Source organism: Hemitrygon akajei, chromosome 7 (genome assembly GCF_048418815.1).
Source record: "Hemitrygon akajei chromosome 7, sHemAka1.3, whole genome shotgun sequence".
NCBI classification, from domain to species: domain Eukaryota; kingdom Metazoa; phylum Chordata; class Chondrichthyes; order Myliobatiformes; family Dasyatidae; genus Hemitrygon; species Hemitrygon akajei.
In genome coordinates this window covers 3809191-3835006 of record NC_133130.1, presented here as the reverse complement: position 1 = coordinate 3835006, position 25816 = coordinate 3809191, and the positions used below count along the sequence as shown (strand labels likewise).

The following is a 25816-nucleotide window of genomic DNA, read 5'->3' as shown; positions in this document are numbered from 1 at the left end:
ATAGTTTGAATGAACAAGGGGTTTTCTCTTTGGAGCAAAGGAGGATGGGAGGTGACTTGATAGAGGTGTACAGGATGATAAGAAGCATTGCATGTGTAGATAGCCAGCGACTATTAGCAATGGGCAACAATGGCTAAAGCGAGAGGTCATAATTTTAAGGAGATTGCAGGAAAATAAAGGGGAATGTTAGAGGTAAGTTTTTTACACAGTGAGGGGTGCATGAAATGCCCTGTCAGGTGTGGTGACAGAGCTAGATACTTTAGGGACATTTAAGAGACTCTTAGAAAGACACATGAAATGAAAAAAGTTAAGGGCTATGTGGGAAAGAAGGGTTAGATTGATCTTAGAGAAGTTTAAGTGGTAGGCAAAACATTGTGGGCTGAAAGTCCTGGTATAGTGCTGTACTGTTCTATCAATGAGCTGCCACCAGTGTTCCTGATCACCCATGGCTGAAATGTGGCAAATGTTCAGGGACCATTTGCATGGTGTTCTGCATAGGTATGTTCCATTGAGGCAGAGAAAGGGTGATAGGGTTAAAGAACTATGGTGTACAAAGGATGTAGAAAATCTAGTTAAGAAGAAAAGAAAAGCTTATGAAAGGTTCAAGGAACTAGATACTGTTAGAGCTCTAGAAAATTACAAGGGTCCCAGGAAGGAGCTCAAAAATGAAATTAGGAGAGCAAGAAGGGGCCATGAGAAGGCCTTGGTGAGCAGGATTAAAGAAAACCCCAAGGCACTCTACAAGTACGTGAAGAGCAAGAGGATGAGCGTGTGAAAATAGGACCAATCAGGTGTGATAGTGGAAACGTGTGCATGGAGTTGGAGGGGGTAGCAGAGGTACTTGATGAATACCTTGCTTCAGTATTCACCAGTTTCAGGACCTTGAGAATTGTGGGGATGACTTACAGCAGACTGAAATACTTGAGTATATAGACATCAAGAAAGGGGATGTGCTGGAGCTTTTGAAAGGTATGAACATAGAAACATAGAAAACCTACAGCACAATAAGGTCTTTCAGCGCACAAAACTGTGCCGAACATGTCCCTAACTTAGAAATTATCTAGAGTTACCCATAGCCTCTATTTTTCTAAGCTCCATGCACCTATCCAGGAGCCTCTTAAGAGACCCTATTATATCCACAATTAAGTTAGATAAGTCATGGGACTGAACGAGATATACCCCAGGCTACTGTGGGAAGCAAGGGAGGAGATTGCTGAGCCTCTGGTGATGATCCTTGCATCATCAATAGGGATGGAAAAGTACCAGGAGATTGGAGGGTTGCAAATGTTGGTAGCTTGTTCAAGAAAGTGAGTCAAGATAATCCAGGAAATTATAGACCAGTGTGTCTGATCTCAGTGGTGGGCAAGTTGTTGGAGAAGATCCTGAGAGACAGGATTTATGAACATTTGGAGAGATCAGAAATAGTCAACATGGCTTTGTCAAGGGCAGGTTGTGCCTTACAAGCATGATTGAATTCTTAGAGGATGTAACAAAACACATTGATGAAGGTAGAGCAGTGGATGTAGTGTATATGGATTTCAGGAAGGCATTTGATAAGGTTCCCCATGCAAGGGTCCTTCAGAAAGTAAGGAGGCATGGGATCCAAGGTGACCTTGCTTTGTGCATCTAGAATTGGATTGCTCACAGAAGCTAAAAGGTGGTTGTAGATGGTTTGTATTCTGCATGGAGGTCGGTTACTAGTGGTGTTCCCTAGGGATCTGTTCTGGGACCTCACCTCTTTGTTTTTTTTTTCATAAATGACCTGGATGAAGAAGTAGAAGGGTGGGTTAGTAAGTTTGCTGATGACATAAAGGTTGGGGGTGTTGTGGATAGTCTGGAGTGTTGTCAGTGGTTATAACGGGACATCGATAGGATGCAGAACTAGGCTGAGAAGGGTCAAACAGACTTCAATCTAATAAGTGTGAAGTAGTTCATTTTGGTAGATCCAATCTGAAGGTAGAATATAATATAAATGGTAAGACTCTTAGCAGTGTGGAGGATCTGAAAGATCATGGGGTCCGTGTTGAAAGGACACTCAAAGCTGCTACTCAGGTTGACAGTGCTGTTAAGGAGGCATATGGTGTGTTGGCATTCATCAACTGTGGGATTGAGTTCCAAGAGCTGTGAGGTAATGTTACAGCTATATAAGACCTTAGTTAGACCCCACTTGCAGTACTGTATTCAGTCTGGTCACCTCATTACAGGAATGATTTGGATACTATAGAGAGAGTGCAGAGCAGATTTACAAGGGTGTTGCCAGGATTGGAGGGTGTACCTTATGAGAATAGGTTGAGTGAACTCGGCCTTTTCTCCTCGGAGCAACGGAGGATGAGAGGTGACCTGATAGAGGTGTATAAAATGATGAGAAGCATTGATCATGTGGATAGAGGCTTTTTCCTTGGGCTGAAATGGCTAATACAAGTGGGTATAGTTTTAAGGTGTTTGGAAGTAGGTACAAAGGGGTTTGTCAGATGTGTATTTTCACATAGAGTGTGCTGGGTGCATGGAATGTACTGCCAGTGATGGTGGTAGAGGCAGCTACAATAGGATCTTTAAAGCAACTCTTAGATAGGTACATGGAGCTTAGAAAAATAGAGGGCTGTGTGGTAGGGAAATTCTAGGCAGTTTCTAGATCGTTGGCACAATATTGTGGGCCAAAGGGCCTGTAATGTGCTGTAGATTTCTTTAAAAAGATTATGAGAGGGACAGATAGAGTAGACAGAAAGTACCCTTCTCCCCAGAGTTGAAATGTCTAATACCAATAAGGGCATGCATTTAAGGTGAGGGGGGTAATTTCAAAGAGGATGTGAGGGACAAGATTTTACATATAAAGTCTTAGGTGTCTGTAATGTGCTGCTGGGGTGGTGGTAGAGGCAGATACATTAGAGATTTTTAAGAGATGCTTTGATTGGCACATGAATATGAGGGAAATGGAGGGATATGGACATTGGGAGGCAGAATGGATTCATTTATTTGTCATTTGATTACTAGTTTATTTGGTTCAGCACTACATTGTGAGCCAAAGGGCTTGTTTCTGTGCAGCTTTGTTCCATGTTCTCAAATGTGACATTTGCCTTTGTTGCCTCCCCATTCTGTAAACAAAGTGGCTGAAGTGTGGTTTTGGAGATAACCCTGCTCCAATGCCCAGTGCTACACAGATGCCCAGAGCCAGTTTGTGAATCCTCCCTTTATACAGGAGCAGAGTATATTCAAGGTAGCTGGTAAGCTATAGAGATTTGGACTTAGTGCAGGAAAGTGGCACCAGATGCAGAGAGGCATCTTGACCTGCATAGTGGCAATCATCAGTAGCAAACAATAGTAGCTGGTGGAGCAGACAAATTGGCTGAATGGTTTCTGCTTTTTGGAGCTCAGTGGGTCAGGCAGCAGGAGTTAAAACCCTCCATCAGCATAATGATGAAGGACTGGTGACAGATTTCCAAATCTGTATGTTTTGATCTGAAACATGGATAATTCCTTTCCTCTCCCCATTGATGCTGCTCTGTGGAAGCTGCAATAAGGCAAGGGTTAACACACTGTCCAGCCAAGAATAGACTGCAGATAGAGAGCAGACAGTCCAGGTAAGAAAGGTCATTGAAGAACATAACACCACACACAAAATGCTGGAGGAACTCAGCAGGCCAGGCAGCATCTATGGAAAAAAGTACAGTCAATGTTTTGGGCCGAAACCCTAACTTCCCTTGGCACACCAGGGGTCTGGAAAGAAGATAAGTGAGACACATACACCATCTAAGGAACAACTGATTTACTAATTTCAAAGTATCTTCAATTGTCAGCGTGTAGCTTCTATTGACTTTTAACATATTTATTCTGAATTATGTTGTTCTTGTAAGTAAGGGATTCAAACACATGCAATTTACCAAACAGTCAAGTTCCATAACCGATCAGCCGATTATGTATTAAAATAGTGTTTCGTTGTTCTGAATTCAGATCAGTGTGTTGACAGGGGCCATGCTGTTCTCCTTGTGCACATGTAAAATAAAGTGTGGTTGAGTCTTGACAGTGTGTAAAGATCCAGTTATTTTATTTTAGTTATAGTTTTAGTTATTTTATTATAAGTAACAACAGTTCAATCAGTTGAGCTCCAACAGCAGATTGTTTATAGCTCTAGGCTCCAGTTCTCTGTGGTCTCCTGTGCCTTCCACATTGTACAGCAGAGCAACTTCGAGTGACTCAATGGTCTTTCTCTGTTACTAGTGTGAGTGGAGCATTGGCTGATTAGCAGAAAACAGAGTGTGGGAATGAAGGGATCCTATTCTGGCTGGCTGCCGGTTACCAGTGGAGTTCCACAGTGGTCAGTGTTGGGACTGCTGCTTTTTATGATGTATGTCAATGATTTGGACTATGGGATTAATGGAATTGTGGCTAAATTTGCCGATGATTCAAAGATAGCTGGAGGAGCGGGTAGTGTTGAGGAAACAGATAGGCTGCAGAGAGATTTAAATAGTTTAGGGGAATGGGCAAAGAAGTGGCAAATGAAATACAACGTTGGAAAGTGTATGGTCATGTACTTTGGTGGAAGAAGTAAATGGGCAGACGATTATTTAGATGTGGAGAGAATTCAAAATGCAGAGATGCAAAGGGACTTGGAAGTCCTTGTGCAGGATGCCCTAAAGGTTAACCTCCAGGTGGTGAAGAAGGCAAATGCAATGCTGGCATTCATTTCTAGAGGTATAGAAAATAATTGCAGGGATGTGATGTTGAGGCTCTATAAGGCACTTGTGAGACCACACCTGGAGTATTGTGTGCAGTTTTGGGCTCCTTATTTTAGAAAGGATATACTGATATTGGAAAGAGTTCAGAGAAGATTCACGAGAATGATTCCAGGAATGAAAGGATTACTGTATGAGGAACGTCTGGCAGCTCTTGGGCTGTATTCCCTGGAGTTCAGGAGAATGAGGGGGGATCTCATAGAAACATTCTGAATGTTAAAAGGCCTGAACAGATTAGATATGGCAAAGTTACTTCCCATGGTGGGGGATTCTAGGACAAGAGGCCACGACTTGGATTGAAGGACATCCAGTTAGAACTGAAATGCGGAAAAATTACTTTAGTCAGAGGGTGGTAAATCTGTGGAATTTGTTGCCATGAGTGGCTGAGGAGGCCAAGTCATTGGGTGCATTTAAGACAGAGATAGATAGGTTCTTGATTAGCCAGGGCATCAAAGGGTATGGGGTGATTCAGCCCATGATTGAATGGCAGAGCAGACTCGATAGGCTGAATGGCCTACTTCTGCTCCTATATGTTATGATCTTATGATTTTCTATGTCTTATATCTTACCCATATCGGTGCCTAGCAACATCTCTACTAAGTCTCTCTGCAAGATAGGCACCAATTCGGTCCAGCTTCTCTGGAGCTGAGAGGGCGTAGAATGTCAGCTTCTCCATGTTGGCTTTTACGAGCCCATCCTGTTGATAACAGTAAGGACCAATTAGAACTATCACCACTCGGACTGGAGGAATAGATGAATCTGAGGAACTTCCATCACTTGCCATGAGATGAAGGTGGGGGGGGGGGGGGGGGGACAGAGAGAGAAACCGGAGGGAGAGGGAGGGGAGGAGGGAAAGGGTGGAAGACACACACACACACACACACACACACACACACACACACACACACACACACACACACACACACACACACACACACACACACACACACACACACACACACACACACACACACACACACACACACTAGGGCAGCCACTTTCACGGAGTGTTTTGGCCACATTCCACACTGGAACACATTGTAATGATTTGGACTTGAATGGAAAATATCAGAATTTTTTTCAAAGCTTACAAATGGAGGAGGAAACATGCCTCCTCCTACAAATAGACCCAGGACACATCACACCATCTCTAATTCACTAACTTTAATTGACTATCAAAGGAATATGTGCTATAATGAGAGGTTAGACTAACTTGGGTCATTTTCTCTGGAGTGGCAAAAGCTAAGGGGAGATCTGATAGAGGTTTACAAGATTAGGAAAGGCATAGATCAAGTAGACTGAGAGCATCTTCTTCCTAGGGTTGAATTGTCTAATACCTGAGGGAATACAATTAAGGTAAGATGGGGTAATTTCAAAGGAGTTGTGAGGAGCAAGTTTTTACACGGAGAGTGGCGGGTGCCTAGAGGGGTGGTAGAGGAAGATACTTTTAAGACACTCTACACAAACATATGAATGTGCGGAAAATAGAAGGAGATGGACATTGCGTAGATAGAGGGATTAGTTTAGTTAGCCATTCGATCATTAATTTAATGGGTTTGGCACAACAATGTGGGCTGAAGAGCCCAGGGATTGGAGCAGACTCAATGGGCTGAATGGTCTAATTCCACTCCTATGTCTCGTGATTTATGGTCATGACCTGTGGTGTTCTGTTCCATGGTCAATTAATACATTCAGCCAGATCCCTGCCTACAGATGCAATGCAAAAACTATTGATGTGCAGCATTTAATGCTTGAATTAATGGATCACTGTTTACCTCAGAGTCCTCTGGGAAGATATTGTCCACTAGCCTCTTGTATCTTGGACGCAGAGCTCCACAACAACCGCAAACACCTGTAAGAAGCACAGACATGTTACTGCCCCACTTACTCATGCACCATTTGACTTCCTCTGGGAAAATACTAAACACTAAATTGGGCATATATATTGCAGCAAAAATATCAGTTATTATGGAGACCAGGTGATGACCAAAAGATCATAAGATTTAGGAGCAGAATTAGGTCATTTGATCCTTTGAGACTGTTCTGCCATTTCATTATGGCTGATCCATTTTTCCTCTCAGCCCCAATCTCCTGCCTTCTCCCTGTATCCCTTCAAGCCCAGACTGATCAAGAATCGATTAACCTCTGCCTTAAGTATACTCAATGATTTCTGGCAATAAATTACACAGACTCACCTTTCTCTATTGAAAGCAATTCCTCCTCACCTCCAGTCTAAAAGGACACTCCTCTATCCTGAGGTTGTGTCTTCTGGTCTTAAACTCCCCCACCATAGCAAACATCCTCTCCACATCTACTCAGTCGAGGCCTTTCAACATGTGACAGGTTACAGTGAGATTACCCCTCATTCTTCTGAATGCTGGTGAGCAGAAGCCCTGAGTTGTCAGACATTCCTCATATAGCAAGCCTTTCAATCCAGGAATTAAAAACTGCTCACAATACTCCAACTGATTCCTCATTAGAGCTTTATAAAGCCTCAACATTCCTTCCTTGCTTTTATATTCTAGTCACCTCGAAATGAATGCTAATATCACATTTGCCTTCCTTACCATTGACTCAACCTGCAAATTAACCTTCGGGGAATCCTGCACAATGATTCCCAAGTCCCTATGCACCTCAGATTTTTGAATTATCCCTCCATTTAGAAAATAATCTACCTTTTATTTCTTCTACCAAAAGTGCACGATGCAATATTCCATCTGCCACTTCTTTACCTATTCTCCTAATCTGTCTAAGTCCTTCTGTAGCCTCTCTACTTCCTCAGAACTATCTGCCCCTCCACCTATTTTCATAACATATCTGTAAACTTGGCCACAATGTCAATATTTCTGCCATGCAAATCACTGACATATAGCATAAAAAGAAGCAGTCCTAACTGGATGCTGGAGGAACACAGCAGGCCAGGTAGCATCTGTGGAAAAGAGTAAACAGTCGATGTTTCAGGCCAAGACCCTTCATCAGGACTGGAAAAAAAAAATTAGAGGTCAGAATAAGAAAGTAGGGTGAGGAGAGGAAGAAGTACGAGGTGGTGGGTGATACGTGAAACCAGGAGGGGGGGGGTGAAATAAAGAGCTGGGAAGTTGATTGGTGAAAGAGATAACGTCCTAGAGAAGGGGGAATTTGACAGGAGAGGACAGAAGGCCATGGGAGAAAGGGAAGGGGGAAAGGCACCAGAGGGAGATGATGGGCAGGCAAGGAGACAAGGGAGAGAAGGAGATAGGAATGGGGAATGGTGAGGGTGAAGGGGGGGGGCAATTACTGGAAGTTCAAGAAATCAATGTTCATGCCAACAGATTGGAGGTACCCAGACAGAATATAAAGTGTTGCTCCTCCAACCTAACCGTGGTCTCATTGCGGCAGTAGAGGACTGACATGTCGGAATGGGAATGGGAAGTAGAATTGAAAAGGGTGGCCACCAGGAGAGCCTGCTTTTTTTGGTGGTGGAGCAAAGGTCTCACCACACCAGGAGCACTGAACACAGTATATGACCCCAACAGATTCACGGGTGAAGTGTTGTCTCACCTGGAAGGACCATTCAGAGCCCTGAGTGGTAGTGATGAAGGAGGTGTAGGGGCAGGTGTGGCCTCCTATATATCAGAGAGACTCTTAACAGTTCCTTTACCTTAAACACTCTAATCAATTCTAAGTGATGCATACTTATAAGTTCCAAGATTGCTTAATGTCATTTTCTGTACAAAACTATAAAGGAGAATGAAATAATTGTACTCAAAGCAGAACAAAGAAAATGCAGTAAGATAAAGAATAGAGCACCTTCCAGACCCACGACCACTATTGTCTAGAAGGATGAGAACAGCAAATTCCTGGGAGGACCACCACTTGGAAATTCCCCTTCAAGTCACTCACCATCCTAACTTGGAAACATATCGCCGTTCCTTCATTGTCACTGGGTCAAAATCATGGAATTCCTTCCCTAACAGCACTATGGGTGTTACTACACCTCAGGGACTGCAGCGGATCAAGATAGATAGATAGATAGATAGATACTTTATTCATCCCCATGGGGAAATTCAACTTTTTTTCCAATGTCCCATACACTTGTTGTAGCAAAACTAATTACATACAATACTTAACTCAGTAAAAAATATGATATGCATCTAAATCACTATCTCAAAAAGCATTAATAATAGCTTTTAAAAAGTTCTTAAGTCCTGGCGGTAGAATTGTAAAGCCTAATGGCATTGGGGAGTATTGACCTCTTCATCCTGTCTGAGGAGCATTGCATCGATAGTAACCTGTCGCTGAAACTGCTTCTCTGTCTCTGGATGGTGCTATGTAGAGGATGTTCAGAGTTATCTATAATTGACCGTAGCCTACTCAGCGCCCTTCGCTCAGCTACCGATGTTAAACTCTCGAGTACTTTGCCCACGACAGAGCCCGCCTTCCTTACCAGCTTATTAAGACGTGAGGCGTCCCTCTTCTTAATGCTTCCTCCCCAACACGCCACCACAAAGAAGAGGGCGCTCTCCACAACTGACCTATAGAACATCTTCAGCATCTCACTACAGACATTGAATGACGCCAACCTTCTTAGGAAGTACAGTCGACTCTGTGCCTTCCTGCACAAGGCATCTGTGTTGGCAGTCCAGTCTAGCTTCTCGTCTAACTGTACTCCCAGATACTTGTAGGTCTTAACCTGCTCCACACATTCTCCATTAATGATCACTGGCTCCATATGAGGCCTAGATCTCCTAAAGTCCACCACCATCTCCTTGGTCTTGGTGATATTGAGACGCAGGTAGTTTGAGTTGCACCATATCACAAAGTCCTGTATCAGTTTCCTATACTCCTCCTCCTGTCCATTCCTGACACATCCCACTATGGCCGTGTCATCAGCGAACTTCTGCACATGGCAGGACTCCGAGTTATATTGGAAGTCTGATGTGTACAGGGTGAACAGGACCGGAGAGAGTACGGTTCCCTGCGGCGCCCCTGTGCTGCTGACCACCGTGTCAGACCTACAGTCTCCCAACCGCACATACTGAGGTCTATCTGTCAAGTAGTCCACTATCCAATCCACCATGTGAGAGTCTACTCCCATCTCCGTTAGTTTGTAGCTCATCACCACCTTCTCAAGGGCAACTAGGGATGGGCATTAAATGCTGGCTTAGCTGGCGATGCCCACATCCTATAAATGAATAAATTTAAAATAAAACAATAATAGTAAAAACACAATAGATATGAATATATAAGATTGTATGCCCATAAAGTGACGCTAAGCACAGGAGTGTCTGTACAGGAAATGACAAAGTATTGGTGGTGGAGATGTGGAGGGGTGGGTTAGTGGGTCAACCTTAGTGGATGCTATGTAACCTCCTTCGTGATGGGAGCAGGACAAACAGTCCATGAGTGGGGCAAAAGGGTCCATGTTACTGACCCTTTTCCAGCACATTACTGTACGTATGAACTTTTTGGTGCTGGTGATGTGTTGGACAGTTCCCACTGTAAAGTTTTCCTGTCCACTGCCATTCAATCTCTGTACCAAGCAGTGATGCAGCTCTCTACTGCTCTTCCGTAGTATGATGTGAGCATGGATGTGCCACATCCAGTTCTCTACAATCACCTCAGAAAGTTGAGGTGTTAGTGAAGTTTCCTGACTGTGTAGGATGTGTTCTGGGACCATGAGAGGTTGTGTGTCATGTGCACTTTCCGGAGTCTGAAACTGTTTTCAGTTTCCAGTACTATGCCAAACTCGAGCATTGACTTGTAGCCCCGCATATTACAATGGCTTCTAACTCCTTTACACTTTGCACCGATGAATGACAATAAACAATCTTGAATGTTGAATCATGAACTCAGCTGTGGAAGTGCATCCTAGAGTAGCAGATGAAATTTAATTTAGATAAGTATAAGGTGTTGTACTTTGATGAATTAAACCTTGACAGGACTTACACAGTAAATAGAAGGGCCCAGAAGAGGGTAATAGAACTGAGAGCACAAGGGGTACAGTACATAAGTGCCTGAAATTGGAGACTGGAGACAGTAGTATATAGAAGAGCACTGCTGAACGTAAAACATGCCAAACAAAGTTAATGGGCTACATCAGCAGAAGACCACGAACATACACTCAGTGGGTACTTTAATAGCTATAGGAGGTATCTCATAAAGTGGCCACTTTAAGGTTTGGTTTCCTTCTGCATGATTTTAAAAGCAGCCCAATCCTCTATCTTCCATCTAGCTCTGGCTTCCTTGTATGCCCTCTCTTTTGCTTTTACTTTGGCTCTGACTTCACTTGTCAGCCATGGTAGTGTCCTTCTTCCCTTTGAAAATTTCTTCTTATTTGAAATATATCTGTCTTGCACTTCCCTCATTTTTCACAGAAACTCCAGCCATTGCTGCTCTGTTGTCTTTCCTACAAAAGTCACTTTCTAGTCAATGAACGAGGCGAACCCAAGCACACGACACAGGCATGGAGATTGAGTTAGGTTGTTTACGTGGGCATGAGCATTGAACAGCAAACAGGAGGGATCTTGACACGGAGAGACGGAGTTTCACAGGTAAACCTCGGGACTGGAGCAAAACGTAGAACACACGATCTTAAGCGGCCAGGAAACACTAATTACCACACAGGCAAAGCCAACAATCTGGCAACTAGTGGCTGTAACACCAGGGTTCTTATGCTGCTGGTCTTGATGGAAACCAAGTATGCCGTCATCAAAGGGAATTAGGAGCAAATATGAGATTAACAGTCGGAACCATTGCACAATCAAAGGTAATTAGGACATAATAGGGAATTAACGGTTGGGACCATGACAATACCCTCCCCCCAACAGGAGTCTCTAGGCGAACCACCAGGCTTGTCCAGATTGTCTTGATGGAAATCACGGATGAAGGAAGAGTCCAGGATGAAGAAGCGGGGAATCTTGGAGCACTCTTCCAGGCCATATCCCCCCCCAATCGACCAGTTACTGAAGACCCCTGCCTCGGCGGCGGACATCCAGTATTCACCGGATGGTGTATGCTGGGTGGTCATCAATGATCTGGGCGGGTGGAGGGAGTTCGGCAGGAGGGCACAAAGGGCTGGCAGATACAGGTTTCAATTGAGAGACGTGAATATGGGATGAATGTGCATGGATCCGGGCAATTTGAGTCTAACCACTGAGGGGTTGACACTCTCAATCTTGAATGGTCACAGGTAGTGAGGGGCGAGTTCCTTGGGTTCATTCTTAAGGGGGATGTCTTTTGATGAAAGCCAAACCTTCTGCCCAGGCTGATAATCAGGTGCAGAACTCTGATGGCGATTGGCAATCCTCCGGTTGTGGTCAGCTGAGCGGAGCAGGGCCGCACGTGTATCCTTCTAGACCTTGGGGCACTGGCGGAGATGGGCCTGAACTGAAGGCACAGCAATGTCATCTTCATGTGCGGGAAACAGAGGGGGTTGGTAACCGAGGGAGCATTCGAAGGGTGACATTCCAGTGCCGGTGCTGACCAGGGAGTTGTGGGCGTTCCTGACCCAAGTGAGATGGGTGCTCCAGGCAGACGGGTTGTTGGTTGTTATGCAATGTAGTGCTGCTTCCAAATCCTGGTTTGCTCATTCTGTTTGACCATTAGTCTGCGGATGGAAGCCAGAAGACAGACTTACTGAGGCTCCAAGGGCTTGACAAAAAGATCCCAGACTTGAGAGATGAACTGGGGGCCCCGGTCAGAAATAATGTCAGAGGGAATGCCATGAAGGCGGAAGACATGATGTACAAGGAGGTCAGCTGTTTCACAGGCTGTAGGGAGTTTGGGAAGGGCTGCGAAGTGCACAGCTTTGGAGAAGCGGTCCACCACGGTGAATACAGCAGTGTTCCCCTGTGAAGGGTCAATAGAGTCCAATCGAGAATTATGCCCCCACTGGAGAACCTGAGACAGAACAGAGTCGGGCACGAAGAGGCGATGAGGGGATTCATTGCCTGGGTCAGGTTCAGTCCGTTGGGCCTATTTGACTATGGCCTCCATCTCCCAAGTGAGGGCAGCCACCACACAGGATGGTGAAAGGATGGTCTCGGGGTTGAGAAGGCCCTCCTCAGAGATGTATTGATGAGAGAGAGCATTGGGCTTCCCATTCTTGGACCCTGGACGATAGATGAGTGTGAATCTGAAACAGCCAAAAAATAATGCCCAATGGGCTTGGCGGGAATTCAGGCATTTGGCGGTTTGGATGTATGTGAGGTTCTTGTGGTCTGTCCAGACAGTGAATGGATGTTCAGCTCCCTCCAGCCAGTGCCTCCACTCCTCCAATGTGAGTTTGACAGCTAGTAACTCCTGGTTCCCAACGTCGTACATAGTTCCGTTCGGTGGGGGATAAATGGCGAGAGTAGAAGGCACAGAGATGGAGCTTTTGGTCTGGGCCGGAGCATTGGGAGAGGACTGCTCCCACCCCAGAATTGGAGGTGTTGACATCCACAATGAATTGGCGAGAGGGGTCTGGTTGGACCAGGATGGGAGCGGAGGTGAAACGCTTCTTCAGTCCGAGAAGGCTGAGTCTGCTTCAGGGGTCCAGTGGAAAGGGGTCGCAGGAGAGGTGAGTTGAGTAAGGGGCGCTGCCACCCGGCTGTAATCCCTGATGAAGTGACGGTAGAAGTTTGTGAACCCTAGAAATCGCTGGAGTTGCTTGAGTGTCTGGGTTTTGGCCACTCCGCCACCGGCCGGATCTTTTTGGGATCCGCCCTCACTTGCCCACTCTCAATAATGTATCGCAAGAAACTGACAGAAGGGACATGGGACTTGCACTTCTCAGCCTTAATGAATAGTTTGTTGTCCAAAAGCCTCTGCAGAATCTGACAGACATGGTAGGTGTGATCCCGAAGACTGCGGGAGAAGATTATGATGTTGTCCAAATAAACAAAAACAAAATGGTTAATAAAGTACCTAAGGACATTGTTTACCAAAGATTGGAAGACAGCAGGGGCACTGCTGAGACTGAAGGGCATGACCAGATATTCGAAATGACCAAGAGGGGTTTAAAAGCTGTTTTCGCTCATCTCCCTCCCTTATCCTGACCAGGTGGTAGGCACTTCATAAGTCCAACTTAGAGGAAATGGTGGCTCCATGAAGGGGTTTGAAAGCAGAGTTGATAAGGGGTAGTGGATACACATTCTTTATGGTGATGCTATTCAGGCCATGATAGTCAATGCAGGGGCGCAGTGAGCCATCTTTCTTCCCCACAAAGAAGAAACCTGCACCTACAGGGGAAGATGAAGGTTGGATAATGCGAAAGAGTCATTTAGGTAAGCCTCCATTGCTTCCCTTTCTGACCGGGACAGGTTATACAGCTGACTGGTAAGTAGAGAGGCTCCGGGGAGAAGGTCAATTGCGCAATCGCAAGGGCGGTGTGGCGGCAGGGAAAGAGCCTGTTGTTTGCTAAACACTTCTCCCAGATCATGATACTCTGCTGGGGGTTTCAGAGGCAGATGAGGTCGTGGTGACTTCCACAGGGGAAAGGGCCGATTGTAAACAGGTGGAGTGACAGATCGGACTCCAGCTGACTATCTTCTCAGTGGACCAGTTAATGTGGGGGTTATGGCAGCTTAACCAGGGGTAACCAAGAACTATAGGAGCTTGAGGAGAGGATATTAAATTGAATCGTACCAGTTCCTGATGGTTCCCGGAGAGAAGGAGAGACAAGGGTTCTATGCAATGTGTGACTCAGGCCAGAAGTCTACCGTCCAGTACCTGGGCTTCCAAGGGGGTACTCAACGGCTCCAGAGGAATTCCGGCCCAGGAAGCTATGCTTCCATCCAAACGTTCCCCTCAACGCTGGAGTCCACTAGTGCCGACAGAGGCAAGGACTGTTGATTGTAATGTAAAGTAGGTTGCAGCTACATCCGGGTTCGGGGGACAGAAGGGAATGTTGTCTGGCTCACCAGGGTACCCCTTTCTATGCGTGAACCTTCCCTTTTTGGCCAAAGGGGTCAGATAGCACAGAAATGGCTGAACTGGCTGCAGTATAGACACTCACCCGCTCTCAATCTCCGGAGTCGTTCTGTGGGGGAAAGGCGGTTCTGTTCCAGCTGCACGGGTTCCTCTCCCGGGGCGGTGGAAACGGCCGGGCTGAGAGCTACTCTAGGAGCAGGAGGAGAATAGAGGCTTGTTCTGGCGGGAAGCAGTAATGAGTGCCGAGGAGTGGCCAAAGGTGGTGAATGCTCAGTTCTTTCCCTATGGCGTGCTTGAAGGCGATTGTCCAACCTGGTGGCCAGGGAGATCAAGGAATCCAGGCTGTCGATGTTGTCTCTTGCCGCCATCTCTTGTCTCTTGTCTTTCACCATGATGCTGAGGCCATTCTGAAATACCCCTTGGAGTGCCTCATTGCTCCACCCCGAGTAGGCCGCTAATGTCTGGAACTCCATGGAATATTCTGCTACACTGCACAAGCCCTGGCGGAGAGTGAGTAGACGTTTGGCCGTGTCTTTACCACGGACAGGGTGGTCAAAGATCTTTCTCATTTCTGCAATATAGGTGGCAAAAAAAGAGCAGATATCTGGTTGGTTATCCCAAACTGCTGTAGCCCATGCTAAGGCACTTCCCTGCAACAACCCCATGATATAAGTAATCTTTGACTTATCCATGGAGTACGTGGATTACTGCTGTTCGAACACCAAGGAGCACTGCAGAAGGAAGGCCCGGCACTTCCCCAAATCCCCAGCGTAGTGCTCTGGCTCAGGTACGTGCAACTGTCTGGGCTGGTTAGGCAGAGTTCCAGGAGTGAGTTGAGTAAAGCAAGTGGATACACGGTCCACTTGGTCACCGATCTTCGTTACATCAGCAGACAGGGAACGGAGGTTCTCCATGACCTCCCGGAGGAGTTGGTCATGTAGACGCAGTAGGGAGCCCTGACTGGCGAGGGCTTGTTGCAGGGTCTTCGTATCCACTGGGTCCATTGTGGCCAGATCATTCTGTTGCAATGGAACGGGGCGAACTCAAATGCAGGACGCAGGCACGGAGATTGAGTTAGGATGCTTACGCGGGCATGAGCGTTGAACAGCAAACAGGAGGGATCTTGACATGCGCCTTGGCACGGAGAGATGGAGTTTCACAGGTAAACCTCAAAACTGGAGTAGAACTTAGAAAACTTATATTGATACGGAGAGACGGAGTTTCACGGTAAATCTCGGTACTGGAACAAAACTTAGAACACATGATCCTGAGTGGCCAGGAAACGTTAATTATCACACAGGGAAAACCAATGATCTGGCAACTAGTGGTTGTAATGCCGGGGTTCTTATGCTGCAGGTCTTGATGGAAACCAGGTGTGCCGTCATCAAAGGGAATTAGGAGCAAATGGGAGATTAACAGTCGGAACCGTGGCACAATCAAAGGAAATTAGGAGATAATAGGGAATTAATGGTCAGGACCGTGACAGTTCCCCTCTCATGCCATTGTAATTTTCTTTATTCCACTGAAATACCGACACACTGGATTTTAATTTTTCCCTCTGAAATTTCAATGTGAACTCGATCATATTGTGATCACTGTTCCCTAAGGGTTCCTTAACCTTAAGCTCTCTTATCACCTCCAGATCATTGCACAACACCCAGTCCAGCACAGCTGATCCCCTGGTGGGCTCAACAACAACCTATTTCAAAAAGCCATCCCTTAGACATTCTACAAATTCTTTCTCTCGAGATCCAGTACTGGTCTGATTTTCCCAATCCACTTTCATGTTAAAATCCCCAACGATTATCATGACATAGCCTTTCTGAAACACCTTTTCTGTCTCCAGCTGTAATTTGTAATCCACATCCCGGCTGCTATTTGGAGGCCTGTATACAACTGTCATTAGGGTCCTTTTACCCTTGCCATTTCTTAACTCAACCCATTGAGACTCTACACCTTCCAATCCTATGTCATCTCTTTTCAATGATTTAATATTATTGCTTATACAAAGAGCCACACCACCCCCTCTGCCTACTAACCTATCTTTCTGATACACCGTATATCAATAGACAATAGACAATAGACAGTAGGTGCAGGAGTAGGCCATTCAGCCCTTCTAGCCAGCACCACCATTCACTGTGATCATGGCTGATCATACACAATCAGTACCCCGTTCCTGCCCTCTCCCCATATCCCTTGACTCCGCTATCTATAAGGGTTCTATCTAACTTGCTCTAATATCCTTGGACATTCAGCTCCCAATAGCAGCCATCCTTTAGCCAAGCTTCAGAAATTGCCACAATGTCATATTTGCCAATCTGTAGCTGAATTTTAAGATTGTCCATTTTATTCCTTATGCTGTGTGCATTCAAATACAACACTCTCAGTCCAGTATTTGTTGCTTTCTGATTTAACTGCACCATGTCTCTATTGCCCTGTAACTCATGCCACTGGCTTTGACTAAGCCTCATCTCCCACCTGTTCTTTCTATAATCTCTGTTGCATGCTATCTTTGATTTATATCTGTTTTCCCCTTCCTCAGCCCTATCACTCTGGTTCCCAACACCCTGTCAAATTAGTTTAAAACCTCCCTTACAGCTCTATTAAATGTGCCCACTAGGATATTGGACCCCTCTGGATTCAGGTGTAACCCATCCTTTCTGTACAGGTCATAACCTCCCCTGAAAAGGCTCCAATGATCCAGGAATTTAAAGCCCTGCCCCTTGCCTGAATGACGGGCATCCTGTTGACCTCATGTTAATAATAAGCAAATGCTTTGAAAGGCTGGTCAAAGACTACATCTGCAGCATGCTACCACCCAAAGTGGACCTCCTCTAATCAATCAACAGACGATGCAATAGCCACTGCTCTGCATACTGTCCTTAAACATCTGAAGAAGAGGGATGCTTATGTGAGAATGCTGTTCTTGGACTACAGTTCAGCATTCAACACCATAGTTCCATCCAGGCTTGACAGGAAGCTCAGAGACCTCGGCCTTGACCCTGCCTGTGCAGCTGGAGCCTGGACTTCCTGTCAGATCACTGGCAAGTGACGAGAGTGGGCTCCCTCACCTCTGCACCTCTGACTCTCAATACAGGAGCCCCTATATATTATGACTGTGTTGCCACCCACCTGCTAATTAAATTTGCTGACGACACTACATTGATTGGCCTAATGCCAAATAATAGCGAGGTGGCCCACTGGGAAGAAGTCATCTCTCTGACCTCTCCCTCAATGTTGCAAAAACAAAGGAGCTGGTTGTGGATTACAAGAGGAAAGGAGATGGGCTAACCCCCACTGATATCAATAGATCTGGGGTTGAGAGGGTAAACAGCTTTAAGTGCCTCAGCATACACATCATCGAGGATCTCACATGGTCTGTACACACTAGCTGTGTGGTGAGAAAGGCACTGCAGTGCCTCTTTCACCTCAGATGGTTGATGATGTTTGGTAATGGCCCTCAAATCGTAAGAACTTTCTACAGGGGCACAATTGAGAGCATCCTGACTGGCTGCATCACTGCCTGGTATGAGAACTGTACCTCCCTTAATCACAGAACTCTGCAAAGAGTGGTGTGGACAGCCCAGCACATCAGTATTTGTGAACTTCCCATGATACAGGACATTTACAAAGACAGGTCTGTAAAAAGGGCCTGAAGGATCATCGGGGACCTGAGTCACCCAATCACAGCTGCTACCATTCAGGAAATGATACCGCAGCATAAAAGCCAGGACCAACAGGCTCCGGGACAGCTTCTTCCAATAGGCCATCAGACTAATTAATTCACGCTGATCTGAGTGTATTTCTATGTTACATTGACTGTTCTATTTATTATAAATTATTATGATTGCACATTGTACATTTAGACGGAGACATAAGTATTTTTGCTCCTCATGTATGTGAAGGATGTAAGAAATAAAGTCAACTCAATTCCTTTAAACCTGTGCCCTACTGAGAAACAGACTTTGATTTTATATCATTTCTGCTTCTCATGATTCTATATTCCCCTATCAGATTGCCTCTTCAGCTTCTAGTTCTCCAGAAAAATCAGTCCCTGACTGTCTAACCTCTCCATTGAGCTAATACTCTCTAATCCAGGTAATATCTTTCTGAAACAAGAGAAAATCTGCAGATGCTAGAAGTCTAAGCAACAGAGCAAGCCAGGCAGTATCTATGGAAAAAAGGAAACAGTCAATGTTTGGGCCAAGACCCTTCAGCAGGGCTGAATCTCTTTCTGAACCTCCTCTGTCTAGCCTCCAGATCCCTGCTACATAATGTGGTGAGCAGAATTGCACATAATACTCCTGATACGGCTTTATTAATTTATTTAGAGTTACAGCACTGAACAGGGCCTTCCACCAATGAGCAGCACCACCCAGCAACCCACCTATTTAACCATAGCTTAATCACAGGACAATTTACAGTGATCAATTCACCTCTAACTGATATGTCTTTGGAATGTGGGAGGAAACCAGAGCACCTGGAGGAAACCCACATGTTCATGGGAAAAAATTAGAAACTTTTCATAGACGGTGCTGGAATTGAACTCTGTACTCCAGAATGCTCTGAGCTGTAATTGAGCTGCACTAACCACTAAGCTACTGTGGTGCCCAAGCAAAGTTTGAGATAAGCAAAGTTTTATATAGCCACAATATAACTAGCTAACTTTTATACTTAACTTCCAGAGAAATGTAGGCCAATATGCCCATCTACTTGTGTTGCCACTTTCATAGACAATAATAATCCTTGGGATCCGGCCATTAACTGTGTGCTTTTCCCTTCTGTTTGACCTCACATTTGTCTGGATTAAACTTTGTGGAAAGATTGACCAAAGTCTGTGTATATAACATTTCCTGCCCTCATCAGGCATACAGTCATAGGAGCAGTAATGCTGAGTATGATGTCTCCTAAGGAGTTGTCTGTTGGTGGTTGGAGAGGCCGATCCAGGACCCACACCACCAAGATCAGCAACAGTTATTACTCCTCAACCATCAAGCTCATGAACAGTGGGGATAACTTCACTCAACTCCACGTCCCATCACTGAACTGTTCCCTTTAAAAGACTCTTATCTCATGTTCTTGATACTTTCTGCTTATTTATTACTATTATCATTACTTTTTTTTTCTTCCTTTTTCCTATTTGGATAGTCTGATGTCTTTTGCACATTGGTTGTTTGTCCATCCTGTTGGAAGCAGTCTCTCATTGATTCTTTTGTGTTTCATGTATTTACTGTGGATGCCTGCAAGGAAATAACCTCAGTGTTGTGCACGATGACATATACTTTGAACATAAATGGAGAAGACCTGTGCGGACCTCTTTAATGTGGGAAAGCCGATACACAGGCAGCCTCGATGTGGTCCCTAACGCATCGGGGTCGGGGTCGGAGTCCAGTGGCATAGACTATAAGATGTCTGGGTACCCTTGACTGCTGCAGTCTTCCATAGCCTTCGCTGCCCTTGTGATGTGTCATCATCTTCTGCCATCTCCACTACGGAGGTCTTGGTTGGATTGGTCTTTGTCTGGAACCTGCCCCTTGACCTTTACTGCCTTGGGTGACCTGACCAGGAGCTAAACACCAGACAGAATCGCAGGAACTCAGAAACATCTCCACCACCACAAGGTGGCCATCCTCAGAGAAGGAGTCTAGAGTCATAGCACAGAAACAGGCTCTTCAGCCCAATTGGTCCATTTCGACCACAGCACGCACCCTGCTAGTCTCAGTTGTTTGCATTCATCCCATAATTCCCCAAACCCCTCTACTCCATATATTATATCCAAATGTGTTACAATTGTCCCTGCCTCAACCACTTCCTCTGGCAGATCTTTCAAAGTTCTCACTACCCTTTGGTAAGGAAGTCACCCCAGGGTCTCTTCCAAATCTTTCCCCACATAGCTTGTATCTTTGTCACCTCCTGAGAAAACTGAGTCAAGCTTTTTGTAAAATCTGACCTCCCCTGCAGAAACCCTTAGATCATAAGACCTAGAAGCAGAATTAGGCCATTTGGCCCATTGGGTCTGCTCTAAAATTCTATCATGTATGATTTATTATCCCTCTCAACCCCATTCTCTTGCCTTCTTCCCATAACCTTTGATGCCCCAAACCTTATTAACTTCAGCTTTAAATATACTCAATGACTTGGCCTTCACAGCTGTTTGTGGCACTGAATTCCACAGATTCACTATACTTTAGCTAAAGAAATTCCTCCTCATTTCTGTTCTAAATAGTCCTTCTATTCTGAGGCTGTGCCCTCTGGTCCATTATAGGAAACATCCTCTCCACATCTACTCTATCTTGGCCTGTCAATATTCAATTGATTTCAGTGAGATCCCCCACCCCCCCATTCTTCTAAACCAGCGAGTACAGGCCTTGAGCCATCAAATGCTCCTCATACATTAACCCTTTCATTCTCAGAATCATTCTCATGAACTGCCTCTGGACCCTTTTCAATGCCAGTGCATCTTTTCTTAGATAAGGGACCCAAAACTGCTCACATTACTCCAAGTGTGGTTTGACCAATGCCTTATAAACCCTCAGCATTACATCCTTGTCCTATTGAAATGGATGCTAGCATTGCATTTGCTTCCTCACCTATTCCTAATAAATCAGTTTGTGTGTGTGTGTGATAGACAGTGTAAGGGAGCTTTAGACACAAAAGGGACAGCAGAAACCGGAACATAGAGCAACAAGCAATGTGCTGGAACAACTCAGTAGGTGTAAATGCAGTTTTACTCTCTCTTCCCTACCCCTGCTGGTCCTGCCCTGAGATGGTCTGACAGAACAATATAGCTGGAGCTATACTGTATCTACCTCCTCCAGATTCTTTACCTATCTATCCTACCTGAGATGTGCTGTTTCTTGGATACAGGGCTGGAAATGCCTGCAGAGCTGAATATCTAATTGAATTGAGACTGGATGGTATATATGAGCTCACTGCAGTCCTTAGCAAATATCCACAAACACAGATCGAGGGTGAGAAGAATGAACACCTGCCATAATCATGTACTGGCACTGGAGAAGGTCCACAAGAGGTTCATGAGAATGAACCCAGGAATGAAAGGGTTAACGTATGAGGGGCATTTGATGGCTCTGGGCCTGTACTCACTGGTGTTTAGAAGAATGGTTGGGGGGAGGAAATCTCATTGAAACCTATGGAATATAGAAAGGTTTAGATGTGGAGAGGTTGTCTCCTATAGTGAAAGAGTCTAGGACCAGACGGCACAGCCTTGGAATAGAAGGACGTCCATTTAGAACAGAGTTAAGGAATTTCTTAAAGCAGAGGGTGGTTAATCTGTGGTCTTCATTGCTATGGACAACTGTGGAGTATATTTTAAATAGAGGTTGATAGGTTCTTGGTTAGTCAGGGTATCAAAGGTTACAGGGAGAAGGCAGGAGAACGGCATTGAGAGGGATAATAAATCAGATATGGTAGAATGGCGGAGCAGACTCAGTGGGCCAAATAGCCTAATTTTGCTCCTATTTCTTATTTACTTTGGGTCTAATTGCAATTGGTTTAATTCAGAGTTATGCGGAGTAATTTGTGGTAGTGGATTAAGTCAGCTGGATATTGCTCACTACCATGAGTTCATGATGTACCTGCCTCTGTGCAGCATGAAGTTCGAGCAGTATCCTTCTGCTGCCACTGCATCCAGATGATGTAATTCATCAGAAGCAAAAGACTGCAGTGATTTAAACATATTTTACAACATTTGACGTGCAGTAACAGATCACTTCACAAATTATGGACAGTAGTAACAATGCAATCACTCGAGTTGAGTATGATCTTCTCTAAAGGGTCATCTAATGGTGGGTCTTCAGGTGACTGTCGAGGATCCACATATTCCGGTGGAGTGGGAGGTTTGAGGCAGTCTATTTCCAGCCTCTTCCCCGAGTATGGTGAGCATGGATCCTAAACAGGACTGTTCAGTCACGGGTGCAGCTGCCGAAGGGCTCTTTCTGTCTCAGTCCAGCTACTGACAGTATTCCATTCAGAAACCCAGAGTTTAACATAAATTTAATGTAGTAAAGTGGCTGTAAAACACAGTCCATTTTTACATTAAGACTGGGCCTGAATTTTGATAAGATGATTAATTCAAGCCTTACCGTACATGTTAAAGGGAACTATACCATCTCTCCCTCAATGCCAGGCAGGATCTGAAAAGATTTAATCTCTCCTGAAAGGAAGGCAGCAGATGACCCGAGCCCCTCGGTGACGACAGCAGTGGTCCTGATGAATACTGAATGACACAGATACTTCATTCAGCACAGCCACTACAGGATGAATGAAGGAGGAATCATTGATTCAATGATGATCTTTTCTTCTCTCTGGGGACAAGTATTCAGTCTCAGTATCTGACACAAAGCTTCAGCACTGAATGCATTACCTCAGCATCAGCAGCAAATTGCTGGCAGTCACGCCGCTCATTAGGGCTGGCATAGGGGGTGGGGAATGCTGGATTCCAAGAATGTTTTAAACAGATTTCAAGGGGGGGGGGAGCAATAAAAGTACAATTCATCAAATCAATAAATGCAATATGTGAGAAACTGCTCACAAGCTAAACAGTAAGAACGCTGCCTATTTCAGCCTCCATTTCTTCAAACTATACTTTGAATACCTGTCACAGCAGCTTTTCATTTAAATGACAGCTCCCTCTACCACCACAATCTTGCTGTCTTTTCTGGAGACAGGCACAAAGCAGTGCTGGAGGACAGAGCCTACAAGATACGAGTCATTGTTAGTTCCTTACCATTTCCAACATGGTGATCAGCAATCCTACAGCAGTCCATTAGGAATGCTCCCGTGTTCACTCGTCAGCATTCCAGTAAATCAGGGCTCAGCTTTCACTCATCACAACAGAAAGCGCTTTGAAGGAGAACGGAGAGGCAAACACAGATTTCTCCTGCTGCATGGAATGCGGCTATTGTCCTGTCAACTGAAAAGAGGCTTGAGCATTCAACAGAGAGCAAACAGCTCCAGCTTTACATTGCAGCCTTCGCCCTCCCTCCGCAGCTCGTGCTCTCCTTTCAAGGGCGTTGTGATACCAGTGACACACATAAACCCATTTCTAGTTCTTATGCTCTTACATTAGCAAAATCAACACATCTGCACACACAACTTTCAATGCAAGACTTATCACCACCCTACATTAGAGGGAAAAACAGCTGCAACTCTTGTGATTTACTTTTCTCAGCTGAACAGAAAAATGCACAGAAAAGCACTCCAAGTGTAAAACAAACATTCACTCTGCAGCTGTGTGGGCCAATTTACAAAAGTACACAGATTTGATCATGAGACTCAGTGGGAAGAGAGTATTCTGAAGGCAGCATTCAAATACATATGGAAATGTGTGTGTGAAACAGCATGAATCCAGATATCAGAATCTCTGATCACACCATCATAATTGAAACAAGAACGTCTTGGATTCTGGGTTAGTATTTTCAAACAACACCGCAGTCACAATGCATATGTTCAATTGCATCTGCAATTAAAGTGTCGCTGGAAATCATAGGTATTGTGTTAGAGAGTGGACATGTATTAGGCAAAGAATCCATTAGATGATACAAGGCGAAATATGCCTTTCAGGGCATCTCCTCCATGCCAAAACATGGTAGCCAGCAAATGAGAAATTTGACCCATATCCCTCTAAACTTATCTGTGTACCTTTTAAATGTTATATTGTACCTGCCTCAAATACTTTCACTGGCAGTTCATTTCATATATGCACCATAAACTCAAAGAAGTGATCCCTTTTAAATTAAAGGATGTTACTGGGACTTGAGGCTCTGAGTTACAGGGAAAAGTTGAATAGGTTAGGAACTTTATTCCCTACAGCCCAGAAGAACGAGGGGTATAGATAGGGTAAATGTAAGCAGGCTTTTTCCACTGAGCTTGGATGAGACTAGAGTGAGAGGTCATGGATTCAGAATGATAGGAGAAATATTTAAGGGGAACCTGAGAGGGAATGTTTTTACTCAGAGGGAGGTGAGAGTGTGAAATGAGCTGCCAGTGGAAGTGATGGATGTAGGTTTGATTTCAACATTTAAGAGAAGTTTGGATAGATACACGGATGGCAAGGGCATGGAGGGCTGTGGTCTAGCTGTAGTCAATGGGACTAGGTAGCATAATAGTTTGGCAGGACTTGATGTGCTGAAGGACCTGTAGTGCTCTATGAATCAGAATCAGGTTTATTATTACTGCCACGTGATGTGAAATTTATTAACTTAGCAGCAGCAGCTCAGTGCAATACATAATCTAGCAGAGAAAATAATAATAATAAAAATAAATTAAATAAAAATAATAATAATAAATCAACAAGTAAACCAATTACGTATATTGAATAGATCTTTTAAAAAGTACAAAAACAGAAATACTGTATATTAAATAAAAGTGAGGTAGTATCCAAAGATTCAATGTCCATTTAAGAATCAGATGGCAGAGGAGAAGAAGCTGTTCCTGAATCGCTGAGTGTGTGCCTTCAGACTTCTGTACCTCCTACCTGATGGTAACAGTGAGAAAAGGGCATGTCCTGGGTGTTGGAGGTCCTTAATAATGGACGCTGCCTTTCTGAGACTCCATGACTCTAATTCATGCCTCTCTCACCCTCAACCTACGCCCTCACTTTTGGTTCCCTTTCCCTGGGACAATTGTGCATTCACCATATCCAACTATCCCATGATTTTATGCAGCTCTCTAAGGTCACCTATGAGTATCCTAAGTTCCAAGGAATAAAGACCTAAATGAGCTGACCTTGCCCTGTGATTCAGGCCCTTGAGTCCTGACAACATTCTCATAAAATCTTCTTCGCATTCTTTCCAGCTTAACGATAGGAACATCAGAACCAGGGGCATTAGTCGGCCATCCTTTGTGGCCGACCCTTTGAGCCTGCTTCACCATTCATTAAGGGATAGGAGCAGGAGTTGGCCACCCAGCCTGTCGAGCCTGTTGCAATGTTCATTAAGAACATAAGGACGGAGTAGGAGTCGAACACAACTAATTTTGCTGTGGACTCAGCTCCACCTACCTGCCTTTTCCCCAGAAACATTAACTTCCCTGCAGAGCAAAAATCTCTGTGTCTCTGTGTATTTAATCAGGTAGCATCCACTGCTTCCCTGGGCAAAGAATTCCACAGATTCACTACTCTTTATCAAGTAAGCAGACTAGAACTTCATATTGATTAGTAGTGCGGCCTTATT

General features: G+C 44.8%; 1 protein-coding gene across 7 annotated transcripts in view; it reads right to left on the bottom strand.

The window, feature by feature from the left end:
* The window catches only part of LOC140730175 (protein EFR3 homolog B-like), a 179665-nt gene that overhangs the window by 145789 nt on the left and 8060 nt on the right, over nt 1-25816 (bottom strand). For 5 of the 7 annotated variants that reach the window (XM_073050313.1, XM_073050312.1, XM_073050316.1 and 2 more), the window contains exons 3-4: nt 6506-6582; nt 5300-5427 (exon numbers count right to left, since the gene is read on the bottom strand). In XM_073050313.1, coding sequence (XP_072906414.1) covers nt 5300-5427; nt 6506-6582 — 205 coding nt within the window. Of the gene's footprint in view, nt 1-5299; nt 5428-6505; nt 6583-22726; nt 22979-23370; nt 23652-25816 lie in introns of those variants that run through there. The other 2 variants (XM_073050314.1, XM_073050315.1) reach the window with 2 other exon arrangements.